Here is a 21,315-nt window from a genome sequence, read left to right on the forward strand (position 1 = left end):
ATCTGAGGAGATTTTCCAGTTCCTTTTTACAGTAAAAGACTAGATACTGCCTGGAAAGCAGAAACAGAAGGGGAGGGTCATTTACATTTGAGGAGACCGATGATGGTGACAGTTCAGATACAAATACCGGCTGTTGCTTTCATGACGAAGTTAGTGCTGCGGAACGTTTTAAACCTAAAAAGCAACAGGCAGTTTGCAGATGCTTTCCTGGTGTATACTCCTCACTGCAGATAGTTCCGGATGGGCCGGATTTCCCGGTATCCCCTCTTTCCTCTCCCTCCTTAGTTTCTTTCCCTTCCCCGATATCTATTCTGCTAGATGTCATATGCACATGAGTGTATATAAAACACAGGAGGCAAACGTGAGAGGAAATGTGTCGTCTTTCTGAGTCCGCCATATTTAACTCATTATGGTAATCTCCACTTGCATCCCTTGGCCAGCAGTGATCTCCATCTGCTTTGTGGCTGAGTAAGATTGAATATAATATGCACTCATGTCCTTTGTCACTATTGGTGAACACAATATGCACTCATGTCCTTTGTCGCTATTGGTGAACACAATATGCACTCATGTCCTTTGTCGCTATTGATGACACCTAGAGCCATCCCATTACTTGACGACTATGAAGGAAGAATACTGTAGTAAGAAGGGTTATTTTCAGGTATCACTGTGCTGTGCGGCCTTAGGGGACTTTGTCTATATACCCACAAGTACATATCTTTGTTATCAGGCGAGACAGTGTCACATTTAAGAAAAGAAACTAACCCTTGGTGTTCTAACCCAAGAGTGAGCCAGATTGCATTTGAAGAATCCTGGCCTCATCAGGCGTTTGAACAAACGCCATTCTCTGTGCTGACCAGCACACACAGCAGCCATGGTAGCACGGAACAGAGGAGCTTAGGTCTTGATCAGTCTTCTATAGGAGTCTCACAAGAGAGGAAATTGCTTTTCTGGCCCCACTGACCAGAACAGCACACAGAGACAGAGTCCCATGGTATTGGTCTATGTTCGTGTGTTGTTCTCTTTAACCCCTTTTGTTGATTTCAGTGCCTCTCTGCTTTCCGTGAATGGCCGTAGGTGAGGCCGCCACATCTCACCCACACATATATTGCCCAAGTCAGTGGCATGCATGGGTCACCACGGAGAAACGGAGCACATGTTATGTCAGGGAGTCCATCCTCTGATTGGTTACACCGTTTTCATCAAAGGTCACTTAATTCTGAACAGGCTGAGTACACAGTCTGTACGCAGGTTGACTACATGGCGATCACTGACCTCCAAGCACATTATTAGCTTGGTTACGTGTTGGGGAGAAGTCCAGTTTGTAAAGGTGGTCTACAAGCAGTGTTTCTCGGAAGACTCATCCTGCATGGTGGTTCTTCTTCCGTTCCCGGAGGAGGCTCCACTTTCGTCTCCACACTGACCTGGCTGGCGTGCATTCCTTCTAGCAACATACAAGAGGCCCCTTTGTCCTCTTCCTCAACAGCATTTTGTTCCTTTGCTTCCTTTGTTACCCTTCTGAGTGGAGCGAGGTGTGATTTCCATCTGTGTATGACTCCCTTAGAACGAGATCTTAATCCACAGCGTTTTGTGTGGTTCTGCAGGCAGCAGAGTGCCCTGGGAAGCTCTTCATCTTCCATTCGTCCCTGCCTACTGCCGAAGCACCGGGAAAGCTCAAGAACAGAGACGACAAAAAGCTGGTTAACACAGACAAGGAGAAGGTAGGTACTTGGGACCCGTTGGTCTCTGAGGTGTCGCTGAAGCAATGTTACAAGGGGTCCCCGTCTTCATGAGTATTTTCAACTGTAGACCACTGAAGGATTTCATGTTGCTGATATCTGACATGTCTATACATGATCACGTCTTCCATGAGTGATCTGTGAGGCTGTTGGAGAAATGGAGGTGGGGGTTGCATGAAGAAAAGTGCAGGGGGAACACAAATGCCTGGTGACCTCACTCACCAGAGGATGAGACGCTAGTCACAAAGCAAAGGCGTCCAATGCCGAAAAGAAGCCTTTGCTCAAACCCGAGACACTATGGCAGCCATGAGCAGTCTCCAATGGAAGATGCTTCTGACTGAATACACACACCTCAGTCACACAGCGCCATCCAATCCACGGAGCTGCATTCCGGACGGTAGACTGAGGATGGCAGGGACAGCTCCAGTAAGGGTATTGGAGTATCAACCTGAAGGCAACCAACTGTTTTATTTCATTAGCCCAGTCTACCTAACTGGAGGGGGGGAAATCCCACATTTTTCCTATTTAGAATTTTTAATTAAAAATTTTAATAGAAACTTAAATTTTAATAATTTTTTCCTCTTATTTTCTTTTATCCTTTTCTTTAGATACTTTTCCAGCCCCAAACAGCTGTCTACGAATCTCTGGCCAAGGACTGTGTAGCCAACAGCTGCTCGGTGACTCTGTTCCTCTTTCCCAGTCAGTTTGTAGATGTGGCTTCCTTGGGTCTGGTTCCTCTGCTCACGGGAGGATCCCTTTACAAATACAATGTTTTTCAGGTAAGCGGCAAGCTGTCTGTTCTTCTTAACTCCTTCCTGTTTGAGTTTTGAGTCTGTCTCTGTCTTTCTGTGCTGTCTCTCACCCACCCCTGTTGTGTGTGTGTGTGTGTGTGTGTGTGTGTGTGTGTGTGTGTGTGTGTGAGAGAGAGAGAGAGAGAGAGAGAGAGAGAGAGAGAGAGATGTGGGGTTCTAGTGTATATAGGTATGCTGTGTCGCCTCTGGTGGGCAGGGTAGGATTTTCAGGAGTCAGTTCTCTCCTACATCAAGTTGGAGTAGAATCTTCCTTATTCCCACTACTCAGGCACTATGCACTGCCCTAGGCTGGCTAGCTTTCTGGTGGTTTCTCCTGTCTGGGCCTCCTGCCTTACCCTGGGAGTTTTGGGAAGAGTTAATTGTTGTGTATGTCTGTCTTATGTGTTTACCTGGCTCAGGACCAAACTCAAGTCCTAAGGCTCACACAGCAAGTGTTTTCCAGGGCTCAGGCATCTCCCCAGCCCAGTTTACGTTTGATGCTTAGATTGTGGGTTAAGAAAGTTGTGTCCCATTGTGGACAGTTAGCAAAAGTAAATTCAAGCAATGGAAAACCATGTGTGTTTGATTGCCTTCCCACCGGTTTTAGCCACACACACTGAGCTCATCCTACCCGAGTCGTGCGCTTTGCTGCAGGGAAAGTATACTTAGCAGAGACACCTAAGATGATATTTGAAAACGTAACTGCATGTTTGTTTTAATTTGATGAAATCTGAGGCAGGTTCAGCTCATTACACCCTCTCCTCTTCCACTGGACTAACACTGCGCCTCCTCCGAGTTGACTGAGGCACACAGGACAGTTTAGGATAGGCGCAGCCATGGCTTCTCCTGGGGACAGTTGTGTCTTGGAGTGTCACTGTATTTAGACACAGAGAATGGACACTGTCTCCTCCTGAGGAGGAGCCCGTCCACAGGGCAGCTGATCACAGAGGGGTGTTTTCCTAGCAGATGACAAATGCTCACCCCGTTTTTGCTTACGAGTGATAAAGCAGCAGCCAGTTGCATATTTGTTTTGGAAGTTAACTAAGATTGACGTAAGACCAAAGATTGAGAATGAAATACATTCTTTTAAAGAAGCTTTAAGAACCCTTTGAAGACTTCTGGATAAACATATGTCTGCAGATACACTTGAATATGAGATCTTAGTAGTGATAAAAGTCAGACAATCATCTGGTCAGAATTCTGGGTTTCCGAGGCATAGTGTAATCGTCTCAGTTCTTTCTCCAGTGAGGAGCATACAGTAGATCAGAACCCTCCATCTTCTTAAGAAAGTCCTGGCTGGGGTAGCTCTGGGGTCCCACATGGAAGCCGTCGTCACTGAAGTGACTTAGTTACACAGCGATCCAGGGCAGTGTTGGCAGGAGGCGCTGACGTCACCGCCGTTGATCTCACTCCCTCATGGGTTTCACAGTGTGCTGGTTCTGTGTAGTTTTTGTCAAAAGCCCTTCACTTGCGCATCAATATACTGAAGCTTATTATTGATTTCATCTGCTATTAAAAAAGAAGTGCTGTCGTAATCCAATGGGAGAGGCCCTTGCAATAAGGAATGGCCTTGCATTTCGTAATCAGTGTCAGTGCTAGTTTGGGCTTGATCCCCTCAGCTTTTATGTGCATCGTTGTAGACTGAATCATATCTTAGCATTTACTTCTTAACTTTAAAAGTAAAAATTTTAATAGTGTCTTCCATTAGATAATATTGCCGTGTGTAAATGACAGCCAAGAACACAGTCAGGCATCTGGTGTGTACCTGAAGTATCTTTTATGAGTACTATCTGTGGTGCCTCTGTTTCCTTTCATTTTCTCTGTTTTGGGGGTTGGGAACGAGAGTCTGTGTGTGCCTGCGTGAGTGTGTGCACCTCTCTGTGCCTGTCAAGCAGAAATGGTGAGAATCTAATAAAGGTTCACCTGACAAGGTCAGAGATACAGCATTGGCTGCTGCTTGTCATCGAAGTTGTGTTCTCGGTGAGTCTCCACTCAGTAGCACACGCTCCAGTGCTCCATTACATTGCTTAGGTGTGGGCTGTGAGCAGCTTTCAGAGATATATGCTTTAAAGAGGAGTCAAGATGGCTCAGTGGTTAAGAGCACTGACTGTTCTTCCAGAGATCACAAGTTCAATTCCCAGCAACACATGGTGGCTCACAACCTCTGTAATAAGATCAGATGCCCTCTTCTGGTGTGTCTGAAGACAGCTACAGTGTACTTATACGTAATAAATAAGTAAATCCTTAAGAAAAAAAAGAGGAGTCAAGAAGTCCCAGGGAAGTGTTTATTCTCCAGACTCTGTATGAACTCTGACTGAACTGAGTATAGTCAAATAAAAGACGTCCACTAACAATCTCCACGCCTACACCACCACCCTTACGGTGTCTTTCTCCAGCTTCAGTGAAAATGTTAATCCATGCATTGTTTCCTATGTCTAACACAAGACCCTTAAGTGACTCCCTTATGTTATTGCTTTATTTGCAAAGTAAGTAACTGTTCTTCTCATCCAAAGGTTTTGAGGATGAAAAAATAGGTAAGGTATTTTACTAAAACTTAAGAGTCACTGCCAAAGATTATGTACTTTCATAAGATCATGTGTATACATAAGATGTCCATGTAAGTGTGCAAAATCAAAATATAAAACGTGATATAAAATTAAAGTAATATTATTTGAAGTCTTTTACTGCCCCCTGGTGGCCACTGATCATACTTTACCTTGTAGGTACACGTGGATAGTCAAAGGTTTTTGAACGACCTCCGGAATGATATTGAGAAGAAAATAGGCTTCGATGCTATCATGAGGGTTCGGACCAGCACAGGTAATCCTCGCGCACACCATTTCACGTCTCTTCGGCGTGGCACTGTCTGTTGAAGTAACAGCACAACAAAGAATATCAAGATTTCCAGATGTGAATTTTCCTTTCTCCCTGTGCCTTAGGTTTCAGGGCCACCGATTTCTTCGGTGGGATATTCATGAACAACACCACAGATGTGGAAATGGCAGCCATCGACTGTGATAAGGCGGTGACCGTGGAGTTCAAGCACGATGACAAGCTCAGTGAAGATGTCGGGGCTCTGATCCAGGTGACCAAGCCACCAAATGTGCTCCTCCCTTCATAGCAAAGCTCCACTCTTTCTCCAAAGCATGAGTCCTTAGAGCTCTCTAGTGTGGTTTACCCGTCGGTGGGTGTGTGTGTGCACGGCAGTCATTGGCCTGGCCGTTGGTGTGAAGACACGCATCAGCAAACTGGTTTCCGTGAAGTGCCTGTGTCCAGGGTTCCTGTAGTCGTGTGGCCCTCCGCTCGTTAGTTCATTTTAGCTAACTCGCCCTTTTAAAGGTGCTACGTCCATGCTCTTCCCTGAGGAGGAGCACACCAGTTGGTCCTCAGTGCCAGATGGCCAGCCCAGAAAACACACACAAGTAACATTATACGTTATACAGTGTTCTAGTGAGGAATGCATGTGTGCATACACACACATGCCATAACGATTAGCGAAATGAGATGCCATGGATTTCAATGAGGGAGTGGGGGGTGTTTGGGGGGATATGGAGAGAGGAAAGGGAAGGGAGAAATGTTGGGATTATATTAATCTCAAAATAGAAAAAGAAAGGTCCTACCTCCGAAGGAAGTTTTATTCTAAGGTGCATGGCTGCGGGGGTTAGAACTTCAGCACACAGGGGTCACAATTTAGCCTCTGGGATTCTGCTAAGCATTATATCATAAGCAAGTGGAATAGGACTGGCTTTGAGTATATATCAAAGAAATAAAATAAAAATATATTTAAAGATCATAGTTCTCAAGCATCAGCTTATACTTAAGGCGTAGAGAGGTCGACATGGGATGAGGAAGGGTTTTAATGCTTGGTTTGGAATCACAGGTGCCTGGGTAGCGGCTGTGTTCCAGAGTGCACCATCAAAACCAGCTATGCCTTTTCCTGGGAAGTGAGGTTGGGCAGAGCTGTGAATGCATGCCAACTTTGCCTCTGGACCTAAATCCTTGGTAGTAAAATCTGTAAAATGCAAGTCAGTGTGAAATGTGAACAGATATTTACACGGGACTAGCTCAATAGCTTAAACCATGGACAGGTTACAGTGAATGAATTAGTTATTCTTCCCCCAGGGATTAGTCAGTCTTTAAAAATAATGGGAAAACCCTGGAAATTTTAAGAAAGCATTCATCTGTACATACGATTTTATACATGCCAATGGGATTAAATTAGCTTGGCTGGACCCGGTCAGTAACAGCCATGCCTCCATGTTGTTTCTGCAGTGTGCCCTGCTCTACACGACCATCGGTGGTCAGCGAAGACTCCGGATTCACAATGTCGCCTTAAACTGCAGCACCCAGCTAGCAGATCTGTACAAGAGCTGTGAAACAGATGCCCTGATCAACTTCTTTGCCAAGTCAGGTAGTGTCTTGCTAATCTCAGAGCTCAGTGATCAGTCGAGACTCACTCACTGGGTAACTAGTCAGAAGCTGGAAAATACTCCAAGAACCAGTGAAGTCGGAGGTTGGAGAATGGCCAGCTCCTCTGGCCATAATGAGGGAGACTAGACTCTGGGGCCAGGCACACAGATTGGGCCTAAGTTTTCTTGCTAGTAAGGAGTCTGAGGTGAAATATAAGTGTGCAAGTGTGCCCTCTAGCATTGCTGCGTTACACTAGTGTTGATTATCTGGGTCCTGATGACTAAGAAGCAGGATAGGTGATCTTCTTGTCTGCCCTTCTGCAATTCTGTACTTAAGGTAAGGAAGAGAGCATTCCAGCCCGCAGAAGTCAGGAGTGAGGGAGACAACAAACTGGCCTGTCTTTTCTGTGTATGCAGTTCTATTTCTAGTAGTCTCAAGATAAATATGGGTCCATGCCACCCTTTGCTATAATTAGACCATTGTCCCTCTCGGCCTATATCATACTATCCTCAAAAGAGGAGCAGCAGACAGCGTTCTCCTTGTTTGGTAGTCTGAAGACAACAGCGACTTGTTCTTTGTTTTTCTTCAGAGATCAGTTTCTAAAGCGTTCATGTCTTTTCTGTGCGGTTTTGTGCTTCTAGCTTTTAAAGCCGTTTTGAACCAGCCTTTGAAGACCATCCGGGAAATTCTAGTTAATCAGACTGCCCATATGTTGGCGTGTTACCGGAAGCACTGTGCGAGCCCTTCTGCAGCAAGCCAGGTGAGGTCCCTGCTGTCCTGAGCAGCCAGCTCAGTAGAGCAAGTGCATGCAGCTGCTGTTCCAAGATGCTCTCAAGTACAGCATGCAGTCAAGGGGACTGAGGATGCAGCTGGGTGGGGGCAGGGGATGGCGACCGTGGACTTATGTACATCAGAAGCCTACATCAAAAAAGAAACTTGGGTTTTACAGAGTGTCTGAACCAAAAATGTGACAGCCACAAATGCACTGTTTATAAACAGAGGAATGCCATAATATGCTAGGATTCCCTTTTGTATACAGACCTAGATATTTTGTTGTAAAATGTGCGTGCTTAAGTATATTTTAGGCATATAAATGAGGTTGCCATGAACTGATGGCAGTAGTAAGAGTGGCTCTTTCAAAAGCAAATATAATAGCATAAATGATGGAATGATTTTCATTTAAAAGTTACATAGTAAACCTGGCTGTCCTGCCACTCTCTGTGTAGACGAGGCACTCCTTGAATGTGTGGCAATTCTCCTGCCTCAGCTTACACATTATTAACAGAATCACTTTGAAACACTTGTCTCTGGCCATCGTCTAAGTGATTTGAACGTGTAGGTAAGCCTCCAGCCATTTGCTTAGCCTATGTCCTCTAATCCCATTCTCCCGTGACAGTAAAGTTAGATGTGCATGGTTGTATCCTGACTATCTAACTAATTTTGCTTAAAAAAGAACTCTGAGAGCAACTAGCGGACACTTTTTTCTAATCTAGTCTTTGTTAGTGTGGTTACTCCACCTTCGAGGATGGTGTTAGCAGGAAGAGAATGCAGACACATTCTACATCTGACTTTCCCAGCTGAAGAAAGCAAGCAAGGCAAATGTTGCCCCCCGGGCTACCCGAAGTGATTCGTCACCCATTCTTTTAACTTCTGTGTTGACAGTTAGGTAACCAAGTGCTGAATCTATATGGCTGGTCATTTCTCTTGATCAATCAGGATCGTCTCACGTTGGTAAACTCACGTTTCAATACTATTGCATAACTCAGGCACAGTGGCATACTCCTGGGGTAGGAACAGGATCAGGGGTCCAGGTTATTGGGGCCTACCTCAGCTCTGTGAGACTGTCTCAAAAAAAAAAAAAAGAGGAAGGAAGGGAAGAAGGAAGAAAAGGCAGGCAAGCAGGCAGGCAGACATAGTTAGCAAGTGTGCTTGTTGGAGTTACGTGATCCTGTCAGGTGCTTATGGACTCCGTCTGGATGGAGTGCAGTCAGGCACACTTTGCACCCATCTGTACTACTGGTCTTGGATTTCTGGATGATAACTCTTCTCCCTCTGGAGTATCTCCCCTTTCAGCAGGAGCAGTTAACATAGAGCAGGTACAGCTAGTGTCTTCTCTCTAAGTTACTTGATAATATTAAAATGGTTTGCCTTTAAAGACCTCAACTGGAAAAAAAAACAATCTTGCTTATTTAAGGGGGAAAGTAAAACTTACCATCTCATTCTGGTTTGAAAGCTAGAAGACTTGTATCCACACCAGAGCATTGGTGTTTATGGCTTGAACATAGAGCAAACCATTGTGACACTTGTTTTACTCAGGGTCAGTCAGTAGAGAGGATTCCTGCTCTTGGAAAATGAGATTTTTTTTTCCCTTTTCCATTTGGGTCTTTCATTGCACCCTTCCACCACCAACAAAGCTAGGGCACTAACATCCAGTCACCTCCACACCCACCTCCAGATACTGGTACACTGAGGAGGACCAAGCCTTCAATGCATCTTTAGAACACCTTCCATATCCAGACCCCAACACCACACCAGATCATCAACACACATACTTTGGTTGTGTAACAGACACAAGTGGACTGCCCAAGGCACGAGAAGCCACTTGGATATGAAATTTAAGGAGGCACCACTCTGACTCATGCTCAGCCATGAGAAGAGTCAAAAGAATGTTCCAGTAGATGTTCTGGTTTATATGAGTGAGTAGGTTAGTTACCTTCATAAAATCTAAGAAGCCACTTGTATTATTTGGGAGTAAACTCCCTCTCAAAAGGCAAACGGCCTGAAGACATGGCTTAGAGGTTAAGAACACTTGGTACTCTTGTAGAGGAACAAGTTTGGCCTCCAGCAGCAACCATCTGTGACTCCAGGCCCAGGGGATCCAGCGCCCTCTCCTGACCTCTGAGAATACTAGGATTCATGAACTGCACAGACATGAACTGGAGCAAAACATTTGCACACCTGAAATTAAGTAAATGTTTTATTTAAAATGCCTACGAAGTTCCCTTAAAAAAAAGAAAGACTTTTTTTTTCTTTTTTTAAATTTATTTATTTATTATGTATACATCATACAGCTTTCTGCCTGCATGTATACAACTACAGGCCAGAAGAAGGCGCCAGACCTGATTATAGGTGGTTGTGAGCCACCATGTGATTGCTGGGAATTGAACTCAGGACCTCTGGAAGAGCAGTCAGTGCTCTTAACCTCTGAGCCATCTCTCCAGCCCCAAAAAGAAAGACTTTAACTACAGGATTGCCAATGTTTTTGTTTGTGACCACTTTGTCCTTAGAAAATGCAAGACATTTTCCAAACTCCAAACCAGGGTTCCGTGAATTTTTGCTCACCCCTAACCAGTACCTTTCTCTCCAGGGTAATTTCATTATGGAGGAGCCAGGGAAGCTGAGGGGAGATTTTATAGTAATCTGTGACATATTTTCCTTCTAACCCCAAATATATTAGTAAGACTTTCTTCTTGCTTTTTTCCACTCTTTAACGACTTTCCTTCTATTAGCTTTTCCCCCCTATTTCTCATTTTTTCCCTTGGCCCCCATAACCCAGCCTCCTCTAATCAGCCTCTTTAGAGCTGTCCTCATAAATGCCAAGCTCACTCCTCTGTGGAATTTAAAACAGTGAGTATATAAACAACCTTAATATTCCTGGTTAACTTGAGGCAGTGAGGAAAGTTCCAAAACATTGAGAGGGTATGTGTGCACTTCTACTGGTGAAGCCAGGAGGATTTATTCTTCATACCATGTTATAAATTGCTTAGAAATAGCACTGGGGCTGCTGGCTCTGAAACTTGACCATGTTCAGTTCCTGCATCTTCTGTTTACTGACTGGGGTGCCTTGAAATGAGATCAGATGTTGAGGTGAAGCATTCTGGAATGGGCTTGCCTGAATCAGCTAAACACTTTGTCCTTTTCACTCCTTACTCAGCAGACCATGAGAAGAGACTTCTGATATGAAGGGGTATGGGGTGTAAGATCCTGTCAGAGTCCTGAGGGGATATGTGCGCGCGCACACATACACACACACACATACACACACACACATACACACACTCACACACACACTCACACTCACACACTCACACACATACACATACACTCACATACACACACATACACAAACTCACACACACACACACACACACGTACAAAGAGAAAACTAAAAAGAAGAGAGGATCATGAAGCAAATGTCTTCTCTTTCAGCTTATACTGCCAGATTCCATGAAAGTTCTGCCCGTGTACATGAACAGTCTGTTGAAAAACTGTGTGCTGCTCAGTAGACCCGAGATCTCCCCTGACGAGCGGGCGTACCAACGGCAGCTGGTGATGACCATGGGCGTGGCTGACTCCCAGCTCTTCTTCTATCCACTGTTCCTGCCAATAGTAAGCGTGGTCCCCGGAGATGTTTGGGAGGGAAGCACGTGCTGGGCGCTGTTCCTAAGAAATTCAGCGTCAGAAACGTGTAGCCTGGGCCTATAGCAGAAGCTCTCGAGCACGGTCATGTGCTCCGCATGGCTGGGAAGGATGTAAGGAGTCCTGTTTCACTGGCTTCTTCAGATTGCTTTTCTCTCCGCGCTAGCCTCAAGTTGGTAATAATCATCAAGCAGGCCCCTTTAGAAGTCTATGAACAAGTTGGTGCCAGAAAACTTCAATCGAATTCCACATCTTAGAAAATCACTTCTACATATGCTTGGGGAATCTCAGCCCTGCTCTCCTCAGGCCGGTCCAGGGCATCACTGGCTCAGGCTTAACCTTTTCTACCCCTTTCTGAGTTCTGTCCTCCTATATCGTGACAGCCATGCAGGTCTCTTTGCTAGTCATCACTCTGTTCAGGTCAGGACCTGTGCATACCTGTTTCTGTGTGTCTGGAATGTTCTTCCTATTTCCCCAGCCTCAGCTCCTCACCTTTTCTCACATCCTCAGGTGGCTTGACTCAAAATTACCTTTGCCAGCAGCCTTCCTAGCCCCACCCACACACCAACACTTACCCTAGTTACCATTCACTTCCCACACAGCTCTTAACGTACCTATTGGTATTCCTGTGTTATTTTATGTACCAAGTCTTTCTTCCTCAAAAAGACCATTAGCTGCACAAGGCAGAAATTCTTGTAGGTTTTAATTAACTATGTACCTAAAGGAGGGAAGGGGGGAAGAGAAAGGAAATGAGAGGAGAGAGGAAGAGAGAACGAGTTCTTAAGCCTCTTGACTTTGCCCGAACAGCACACGTTGGATGTGAAGAGCGCAGCACTGCCGCCGGCTGTCCGCTGCTCCGAGTCCCGACTCTCCGAAGAAGGAATATTCCTGCTGGCTGATGGTCTGAACATGTTCTTGTGGTTTGGAGTGGGGAGCCCAGCGGAGCTGATTCAGGGAATATTCAATGTGCCATCGTTTGCACATATCAACACAGATATGGCAAGTGCTTTTCACTTTTTCGTGATAAACCACAGATATAAATTCTTAAATTTTATGAGCAATTTTATGATACAAAGAAGAAAAACAGTGTGTGTTTGTATAGCTCAATATGAGAATTCTATCTCGATGAATAAAGATTAGAAAGTGTAAAATAATTTATTCACTGAGGTGTTAACCCAAACATGGCTTCGCTGGAAATTAATAATACAGCGGGTTGGAGAGATGGCTTGGTAGTGAAGAATGTCTGCTATCCTTGCAGAGGACTGGACACACACACACACACACACACACACACACACACACACACACACACTCTATATCTCTCTCATACACACACTCGCGCACACACACACACACGCTCTCTATCTCTCTCATACACACACACCTCGCACACACACACACACACACGCTCTCTATCTCTCTCATACACACACACTCACACACACACACACGCTCTCTATCTCTCTCATACACACACACTCGCACACACACACACGCTATCTCTCTCATACACACACACACTCGCACACACACACACGCTCTCTATCTCTCCCATACACACACACACTCGCACACACACACACGCTCTCTATCTCTCCCATACACACACACACTCGCACACACACACACACGCTCTCTATCTCTCCCATACACACACACTCACACACACACACACACGTTCTCTATCTCTCCCATACACACACACACTCGCACACACACACGCTCTCTATCTCTCTCATACACACACACTCGCACACACACACACACGCTCTCTATCTCTCTCATACACACACACTCGCACACACACGCTATCTCTCTCATACACACACACTCGCGCACACACACACATGCTCTATCTCTCTCTCACACACACACTTTCATACACACTCGCACACACGCACACACACACGCTCTCTATCTCTCTCATACACACACACAAGCTCTATCTCTCTCTCACACACACACTTTCATACACACTCACACTTTCATACACACACTCGCACACACACACACGCTCTCTATCTCTCTCTCACACACACACTTTCATACACACTCACTTTCATACACACACACGCTCTATCTCTCTCATACACACACACTCGCACACACACACACACGCTCTCTATCTCTCTCATACACACACACGCTATCTCTCTCATACACACACACACTCGCACGCACACACACACACGCTCTCTATCTCTCTCATACACACACACACACTCGCACACACACACACGCTCTCTATCTCTCATACACACACACACACTCGCACACACACACTATCTCTCTCATGCACACACACACACGCTATCTCTCTCACACACACACACTTTCATACACACTCACACTTTCATACACACACTCGCACACACGCACACCCTATGTTCACCAGTGGTTGTTCTCTTCACGCACCTTAGCCCACCATTCTGCTTTACTTTCCGGACACGTCAGTGAGGTAGCTGCTGCAGCCGTCTGTTCCCGATGGACTGGTAAGGCCGGAGGCAGGTTCTCGTGGGTGGTGAGGTCAGAGGTAGAGCCTGCATTTAGTTTTCAACCCTGGTTTCTTCATCCTTGCTGATGAGCTGCCTGTTTGAGAACATTCAGAATCCTTTCACGGGTATTTTGCTACATACTAAGATTAATGAGGCACGAAATAAAAACCAGAGAGAACAGATTGTGCCCTCAAACCCACTCTAAACCCTAAGCCTTCTCTTCTGTTAGTCATGACAAAAGAAGTTGTGTGTTGATGAAGAAGTGAATACACAAATCTGTTTTCCACTCCTCACTAACAGCAGAGCTTACGAACATTGGCACAGACTTCCTTGCAAGCCTCATTGCACACGAGGCTGTGGGTCTCTCGGCCACGGGCAAGCATCCTAGGGCTGGGCTTATACTAACACACCGCCTCACTAGTCTCAGAAAGTGAAACACAGCGGACCTAATAGGCTTACTGTACGTTTACACTCACTCGGCACCCTGGGATACGGGTGAGACTTGGGTCAGATGCTTAAGAGTATTTCTTGAATAAAATGTTAACCGTGATGCCGTAAGAGATACACAAGGGGTGAGTGTGAGCATTAGTGATAAACATTCGGCCCTCCTCAGAATTATGAACTATATAGGCTGTAATTTTTCTGTGACGCTTTACTGGACGGCGTGCTTCCTCGATTCCTGGTGGCCAACTCACAGGCAGTGTTGACGGCATCTTGGTATTGTCTCACTGAGAAGGCAGCATTAGCGTCCTACCCCTGCCTTACCTGAAGACCTCCAAATGCAGCTGTGCTGTTTTACAAGCTAAACAGATGTCATCAGATGACAAAGGCAGAATCTCCTCGAAGAAGGAGCCCTCATGCTCACTTCAATGTTGGAATGCTGTAGGATTTGGTAAAGAAGGGAAAGACACATTCTTTCCTCTCCCAATATGGCCCCGAAAGAGCCTAATCACCTTCCTGAGAGAGGGTCTAAAGATACCCTCTTCCTAGAACACACTGCAGCCATGACCTGTATTTCTGAAAGATAACTGGTTCACTGGAAATGTATGCTAATAAAATGAGTTGTTGATAGTTTAGCTGTCCACATTCTCAGTTTTCACGTAGATTAACTGAGCCAAGAAATAGTCTATGCGGCTCATGAGGGGTACATCTGACATTCTGGTGCTCTCTCTCGTGTTGCTGCTTCTCTTCTAAGTGTCTGACGTTGTACTGAAATCGTGGTGCTCTTCCATTTAGACATCGCTGCCTGAGGTGGGAAGTCCGCACTCTCAACAACTCAGGATGATTATGAATAATATCCAGCAGAAGAAGCCATACTCAATGAAGGTAAAATGAAATTCCCCCTCTTCCTTCAAGCGTTATTTCTCCAGAAACCTTTTAAATGCATGTTCATAGTTATGTCTCATGATCTTTGATAGAAAACGTCCATCTGAATATGTCTAATCCTTCTTAAGCCCAAGCGTAAAAACCAACAGCTATGACCAGGCGTTTTCTTACTAGATCCCAACTTAGTGATCTGATGACCTTCCTTCCTTGTAGTGCAGAACAACCGCTGCCATCATCACCCAAGAAGAACTTTCCTTCGGGTGCCTTATGATATGTAATCATAGAAATACCTTTCAGAACATTTCCACAGTGTTTCATTTTCTATCTGAGTTTGTAATTATGGTTACCCTAAGCCATTGTTTTATTTTGTTTGAATAATGTTCTGAATCCAAAGTGAGACTTGGTTGCAAAGTCCAAGCTCCTTGTACCCATCTCCTTCAGAAGCTATGTGCTGGGTCTCCTGGATTTGGAGCTTTCAGATGGGTACAGTCTGTGTATAGGATACTTTAGCTGCATGCCTGCAAATGACCCAGGCTACCGTGAGGCCAGTTTTCTCTTGAAATGCAAACCAGATGCTAATCTCAATCAATCTTCACCATAGAAGTAACTCCTGCAGACAGATATCAGCTCTAGGTAGGGCCAAGGTAATAGAAATATAACAGTTTCACAGTCTCTAGGCATCTGGGTGGGGCTGGAGAGATGGTTCAGTGGTTAAGAGCATTGACTGCTCTTCTAGAGGTCCTGAGTTCAAATCCCAGCAACCACATGGTGGCTCACAACCATCTGTAATGAGATCTGATGCCCTCTTCTGATGTGTCTGAAGACAGCTACAGTTGACATTAGAGAACTGTTTGTATCCAGTATGGGCTCAGTGCAAAGGCAGAGTCTGGGGTTGAAGAGCAGCTCAAGTCCTCCACACAGTCCTCTCCAGCATTGGCAGATGAGTGGAATGAACCTTAAACTCTCAAGAAGCACAGATTGACAGCCTTGCATCGATAATTCACAGTGATGGTGACCTCCTTCATCGCAGCGGTGGTGGCTGCACCCCTACTCATGTCCATGGGCTAGGAAGAGTTGAGTCGGCCATGAAGGTTATCCTGTGCCTATGGCCACTCCTGCCAAGGAAAACGAGGCTTTTCTCTCCTCTGCTTTTCCTCTCTTACTCTAATAACCCTTGAGTTAAGGTCATTTCAACATTGGTTGTAAAATAAATAGCTAGGGGTAAACTTTACTTCTGATGTGTGACTGGAACAGAGGCAGCTGGAGGAGTTATCAGATTTACTACGGGGAAATGCTTTGACTGTTACTTTTAGATTTCTCTGACTTTCTGTCTTAGTCAGGGTTCCTATTCCTGCACAAACATCATGACCAAGAAGCAGGTTGGGGAGGAAAGGGTTTATTCAGCTTACACTTTCACATTGCTGTTCATCACCAAAGGAAGTCAGGACTGGAACTCACACAGGGCAGGAAGCAGGAGCTGATGCAGAGGACATGGAGGGATGTTCCTTGCTGGCTTGCTTTCCCTGGCTTGCTCAGTGTGCTCTTATAGAATCCAGGACCACCAGCCCAGGGACAGCACCACCCACAATGGGCTGCATCCTCCCGCCTCGACCACTAGTTGAGAAAACGCCTTACAGCTGGGTCTCATGAAGGCATTTCCACAACTGAGGCTCCTTTTCTGTGATAACTCCACCTTGTGTCAACTTGATACACAAACGCATCACTATTAAGCCTCAACCTTTACTTTATTATTCATCCCCAAGATCTAAATAACTTCGAGTCACACTGTCTTTACATATTAAAGGTTCAATCCATTTAAAATATTCAATATCTTTTAAAATTCAGTCTTTTTAAATTCAAAGTCTCTTAACTGTGGACTCCACTAAAATACTTCCTACTTCAAGAGGGAAAAATTATCAGGGCACAGTCATAATCAAAAGAGAAATCAAACTAACTGTCCAATGTCTGGGATCCACTCACGATCTTTTCGGCTCCTCCAAGGGCTTGGGTCACTTCTCCAGCTCTGCCCTTTGTAGCACCCACCTTGTCTTCTAGGCTCCAGATGCCTGTTCTCCGCTGCTGCTGCTGCTCTTGTTGGTCATCTCATGGTACTGGCATCTCCAAAACGCTGCCGTCTTCCACTGCAACTAGGCTTCACCAATAGCCCCTTACAGGCTCTCTTCATGGTGCCAGGCCTCAACTCCTTTGCATGACCCCTCCAGTCCGGGGCCATCAATTGCACCTTCACCAATGGCCTTCCATGGCCTCTCACAGTGCCCAGCCTCAGCTGCTCTTCATGACCCCTTCATGCCTTCAAAGCCAGTACCACCTGGGTGACTCTTACACATTGCCAAATCCAGCCACAGCATGAGGTACAACCTTGGCATCTCTGGACCACAGCCTCTCTGTGCTCTCAAAACACTTGCCAGAAGATTTCATATTAATGATGCTGGTCTCAATCACCGCTAATTTCTTAGCTCCAGTTGACCAGCATCAACTGTCCCAGTAACTCAAAGGTCTGCTTTGGTAGTTCTGGTATCTTGTTAATCACAGCCAGTTCTTCAGCCCCAGCTAACCAAAACCACAGACTCTTCACAAACAAAACAACATGGCCCTGACAAGAGTCTTTAACCTTCCCTCTGAAACTTTATAAGCCAGGCCTCCATCTTCTGCACTGTTCTCAACATTATCTTCCAAGCTTCTACAGAAGCTTTTAACATCCCAATAGCTCTTCTAGCTCAAGTTCCAAAGTCCTTCCACAGCCCTCCCCAAACATGGTCAGGTCACAGGAATACCCCACTGTGCTGGTACCAATTTGTGTTAGTCAGGGTTTCTGTTCCTGCACAAGCATCACGACCAAGAAGCAAGTTGGGGAGAAAGGGGTTTATTTAGCTTACACTTCCACATTGCTGTTCATCACCAAAGGAAGTTAGGACTGGGACTCAAAAACAAACAGGTCAAGAAACAGGAGCTGATGCAGAGGCCGTGGAGAGATGTTTCTTACTGGCTTGCTCCCCTGGCTTGCTCAGCTTGCTCTCTTAAAAGTAGCCAGTACACTTTGCCAGCGCGATATCTCCATAAACAGACGGAGAAACCTACAGAGGTCACAGCCGAAAGGAATGGCAGTGTACCCGTTCCACTTGATCCTTTCATTTCCATGCCCCTCCCCATTTTGCAGATTGGTGAAAATGGGCTCGAAGGAGCCAGCTAATTTAGTCAGCATCCCACAGCTGCCTCATGGCAGACACAAGGCCAGGGCCACAGCAGGGACCCAGCAGTTCCAGTTCTAGAGTCCCAGCTGTGACTATTTCTATCATAATGTGTTCCCAGAAAATGCTTCCCTTTAATTCTCCGCCCTCCTGGCTCTGTGTCCCTGTGTTTAGTTATGCCCCTTCCTAATACCTGCCCCCACTTCTTCCCCACTTGCACCTCGTCACAACCAATAACTCTTCTTTCTTAAGGCAGCTGCTTCTCTGGGATTCCCTTTTCTTTCATTCTGGAGCAACTAGATCAAGCCAGACATCACTTTATCTACCAGGCTTCCAGAGAAAGCCTGCGCTAACTTCTGTCTCTTTTGCTGAATAGATTTAATTTAGTAAACATGCCTCACTTAGGACACCAAAATGTGGTTGATTGGAATGCAGTAAGGAAAAAAATTAAGCACTTAGTGTCACTTAATGAGCCAAGATATCAATTCTTCCAAGTCTTCCATTCTCTCCAGTCTGCCTGCCGTGAGTCTGACTCCGCCTGCCCGAAGGCGATCTTGGGACTCTGTCTGTCCCTGACTCTGTGTATGTACCTGTCTAATAAAGACCTTTCCTCTTTCTCTATTGACAGCACAGAAAGTGTCACATGGGGAAGGAATGAGGGCATCTTCAATAGAGTTTTACGAGCATTTAAGTCTTGACTCCATATTCATATGTTGCGTTCAACATTCACGATGGCTATCGTGAAAGCCTGTTTGAGATCCTCAGAAAATTACTTTATAAAATAAAACACACATGTATTACTTGTAGATGAGGGACATGAAAAGTACAGCTCGGTATCACCTTAATTTGTAAAAGTTGGTTACATGGGACACCCCAGGCAAAGTTGGCCATTAACACTGTTCTCTTAACAGCAATTTGAACAACAGGTTGATTGCACACCAGAATAGCAGTCTTAAGTGATCTCAAGGTGCATTACTACCTGGCTGGGAGGTTCAGCAAAAGTTCTATTCTCTTAGAATATAAGAGATGTTTTCATAATAATACAATAATGCAATGACTCACCATCCCCACCCCCATCCCTACTTCCATAGAAACTACCAAAAGACAATTTGGCAGCCATAGTCGACTGGGAGAGAAGAACTTCATTTCTCTAAGCCATGCATGGGCACATTCTATCCCTGTAGACAGACAAAATAATCCCTCAGCCTAGTCACTCCAGTTGTTATTGTACTCATGGGGAGAGTAGACCTCACCTAAGGAATTGCCTCTGTGGGACTGGCTTATGGGCATGTGTATAGGGCATTCTTGTGATTGCTAATTGATTTAGGAAGTCCAGTCCACTGTTAGGCAGTGCCATCTCTGGGCAGGTAGCCTGAGTTATATAAGAAAGGTAGCTGAGCAAGCCAGTAAGCCACTTTCCCCCATGGTCTCTGCTTTAGTTCCTGCCCCTAGGCTCCTGCCTTGGCTTCCTTCCATAATGCACTCTAACCTATAGACTATAATAAACCCTTTTCTTCCCAAGTGGGTTTTGGGCAGCATTTTATCACAGCAACAGAGTAGCAAACTAAAACATCCCTGAAAGGAAATCTCTCCAAAGGTGCTTTAAGATTGCAACCTGAAGCTGTCTTGTTTCAGTTGAACATGTAAGAACTTGTCATGTAAGAAAGGCCGCTCTGGCCATTGTACATCCTGAAAAAAACATGGGATTTCCAAGGAAACAGGGATCCTGTTCATTGGCTAACATCAGGCCTGCAGAAGGCAAGGATCACTGGACACAGGTCTAGAATGCTTCTCAGGGTATACAATTTTCCTCTTGTCTGGGTGAACAGGGTGCAGGTTATCTGTGGACCACGGGAACAACATCTGGGTAATGTCAATGTTACACAGTATCTACAAAATGTACACATATTTATTAGATTTCTGTAAGCCATGCATGTTTGGCACATGTAGGTTTTTATTGGCATTAGACAAATAATGAAAATAATTGCTAACATTTGTGACAGGAATTACTTTGTGGGCATCTAAGGCATTGTACACAGTTTAATCCATTTAATCATTACAACAGTGCTAGGAGATAAATCACACTCTCTTCAGAGTGAGGAACTCTAGGCATGCAGAGGATAAGTAACTAACCCAAGATTTCACGGCCCGTGGCTTCAAAAGTGCATCAAATTTAGATATCTCCTCCCAGAATCCAGCATCTCACACATGGCAGTGTTATTTCTGAAATATAGCCCCAGTCTTCTCTGGAAATTCTTTTGCACAAGTTCTTGACTTAGTCATTTTCCAGTTTCTCTTTTTAAATATATATACATACATACATACATATATATATATTTGTTATCAACCTGAAGTTGAAGCTTTGTGACCCATGGCCTCCTGGTCATGCCGCACATCTCTCCTACTATACAGACAATGTGGGAGCTGACTGTAGGCTCTTGTGTGGGCACTCCTTCTGGTCTCACCAATGAAGGAAGTGGCAGGGGCCTGGCTCCTCTTCCTTATATAGGTGTTAGCATTTCCACAGGGACTCAGTATAAAGTATATGGAGAGTTTCTACATTTTCATGTTACAGTTTACAGATTCACTGTTCCCTGCATTTACAGCACATGCCAGTGAGAGCTTTAAGCACACAGCAGTGTGCGGGGCTGTGGCTGCACAGAGGGCAGTGCACTCTGTTGCCATGAGCAGCGGTGGTTCTGTTTTAGTCTCTTCCTCATATTCACTCTGTTTTGTGTCTATCCCTATTCATATCCTGGTCACCATCCACCTAGACTTGAGGCCACTCCGTGTTGGTTCCCATGTCTTGCGAAGGGCCCAAACTCATTATTATGGTAATTGTGTCTAATCCCTTACCACCCTTTTAAATGTCTGTAATAAGTTACATGCTAGCTGTCTCTCTCTCTGCCGTACAGCACACTGTACC

General features: G+C 45.2%; 1 protein-coding gene across 2 annotated transcripts in view; it reads left to right on the plus strand.

The window, feature by feature from the left end:
- Nucleotides 1-21,315, plus strand: part of Sec24d (SEC24 homolog D, COPII component) — a 106,778-nt gene that overhangs the window by 84,124 nt on the left and 1,339 nt on the right. For both annotated transcript variants that reach the window (XM_087624898.1, NM_001309453.1), the window contains 9 exon segments: nucleotides 1,605-1,721; nucleotides 2,348-2,518; nucleotides 5,254-5,350; nucleotides 5,470-5,615; nucleotides 6,803-6,941; nucleotides 7,582-7,700; nucleotides 11,150-11,329; nucleotides 12,167-12,358; nucleotides 15,091-15,180. In XM_087624898.1, the coding sequence (XP_087481024.1) occupies nucleotides 1,605-1,721; nucleotides 2,348-2,518; nucleotides 5,254-5,350; nucleotides 5,470-5,615; nucleotides 6,803-6,941; nucleotides 7,582-7,700; nucleotides 11,150-11,329; nucleotides 12,167-12,358; nucleotides 15,091-15,180 (1,251 nt within the window).

The sequence above is a fragment of the Rattus norvegicus genome, chromosome 2, assembly GCF_021556685.1.
Source record: "Rattus norvegicus strain SHRSP/BbbUtx chromosome 2, alternate assembly SHRSP_T2T, whole genome shotgun sequence".
Classification (NCBI taxonomy): Eukaryota; Metazoa; Chordata; class Mammalia; order Rodentia; family Muridae; genus Rattus; species Rattus norvegicus.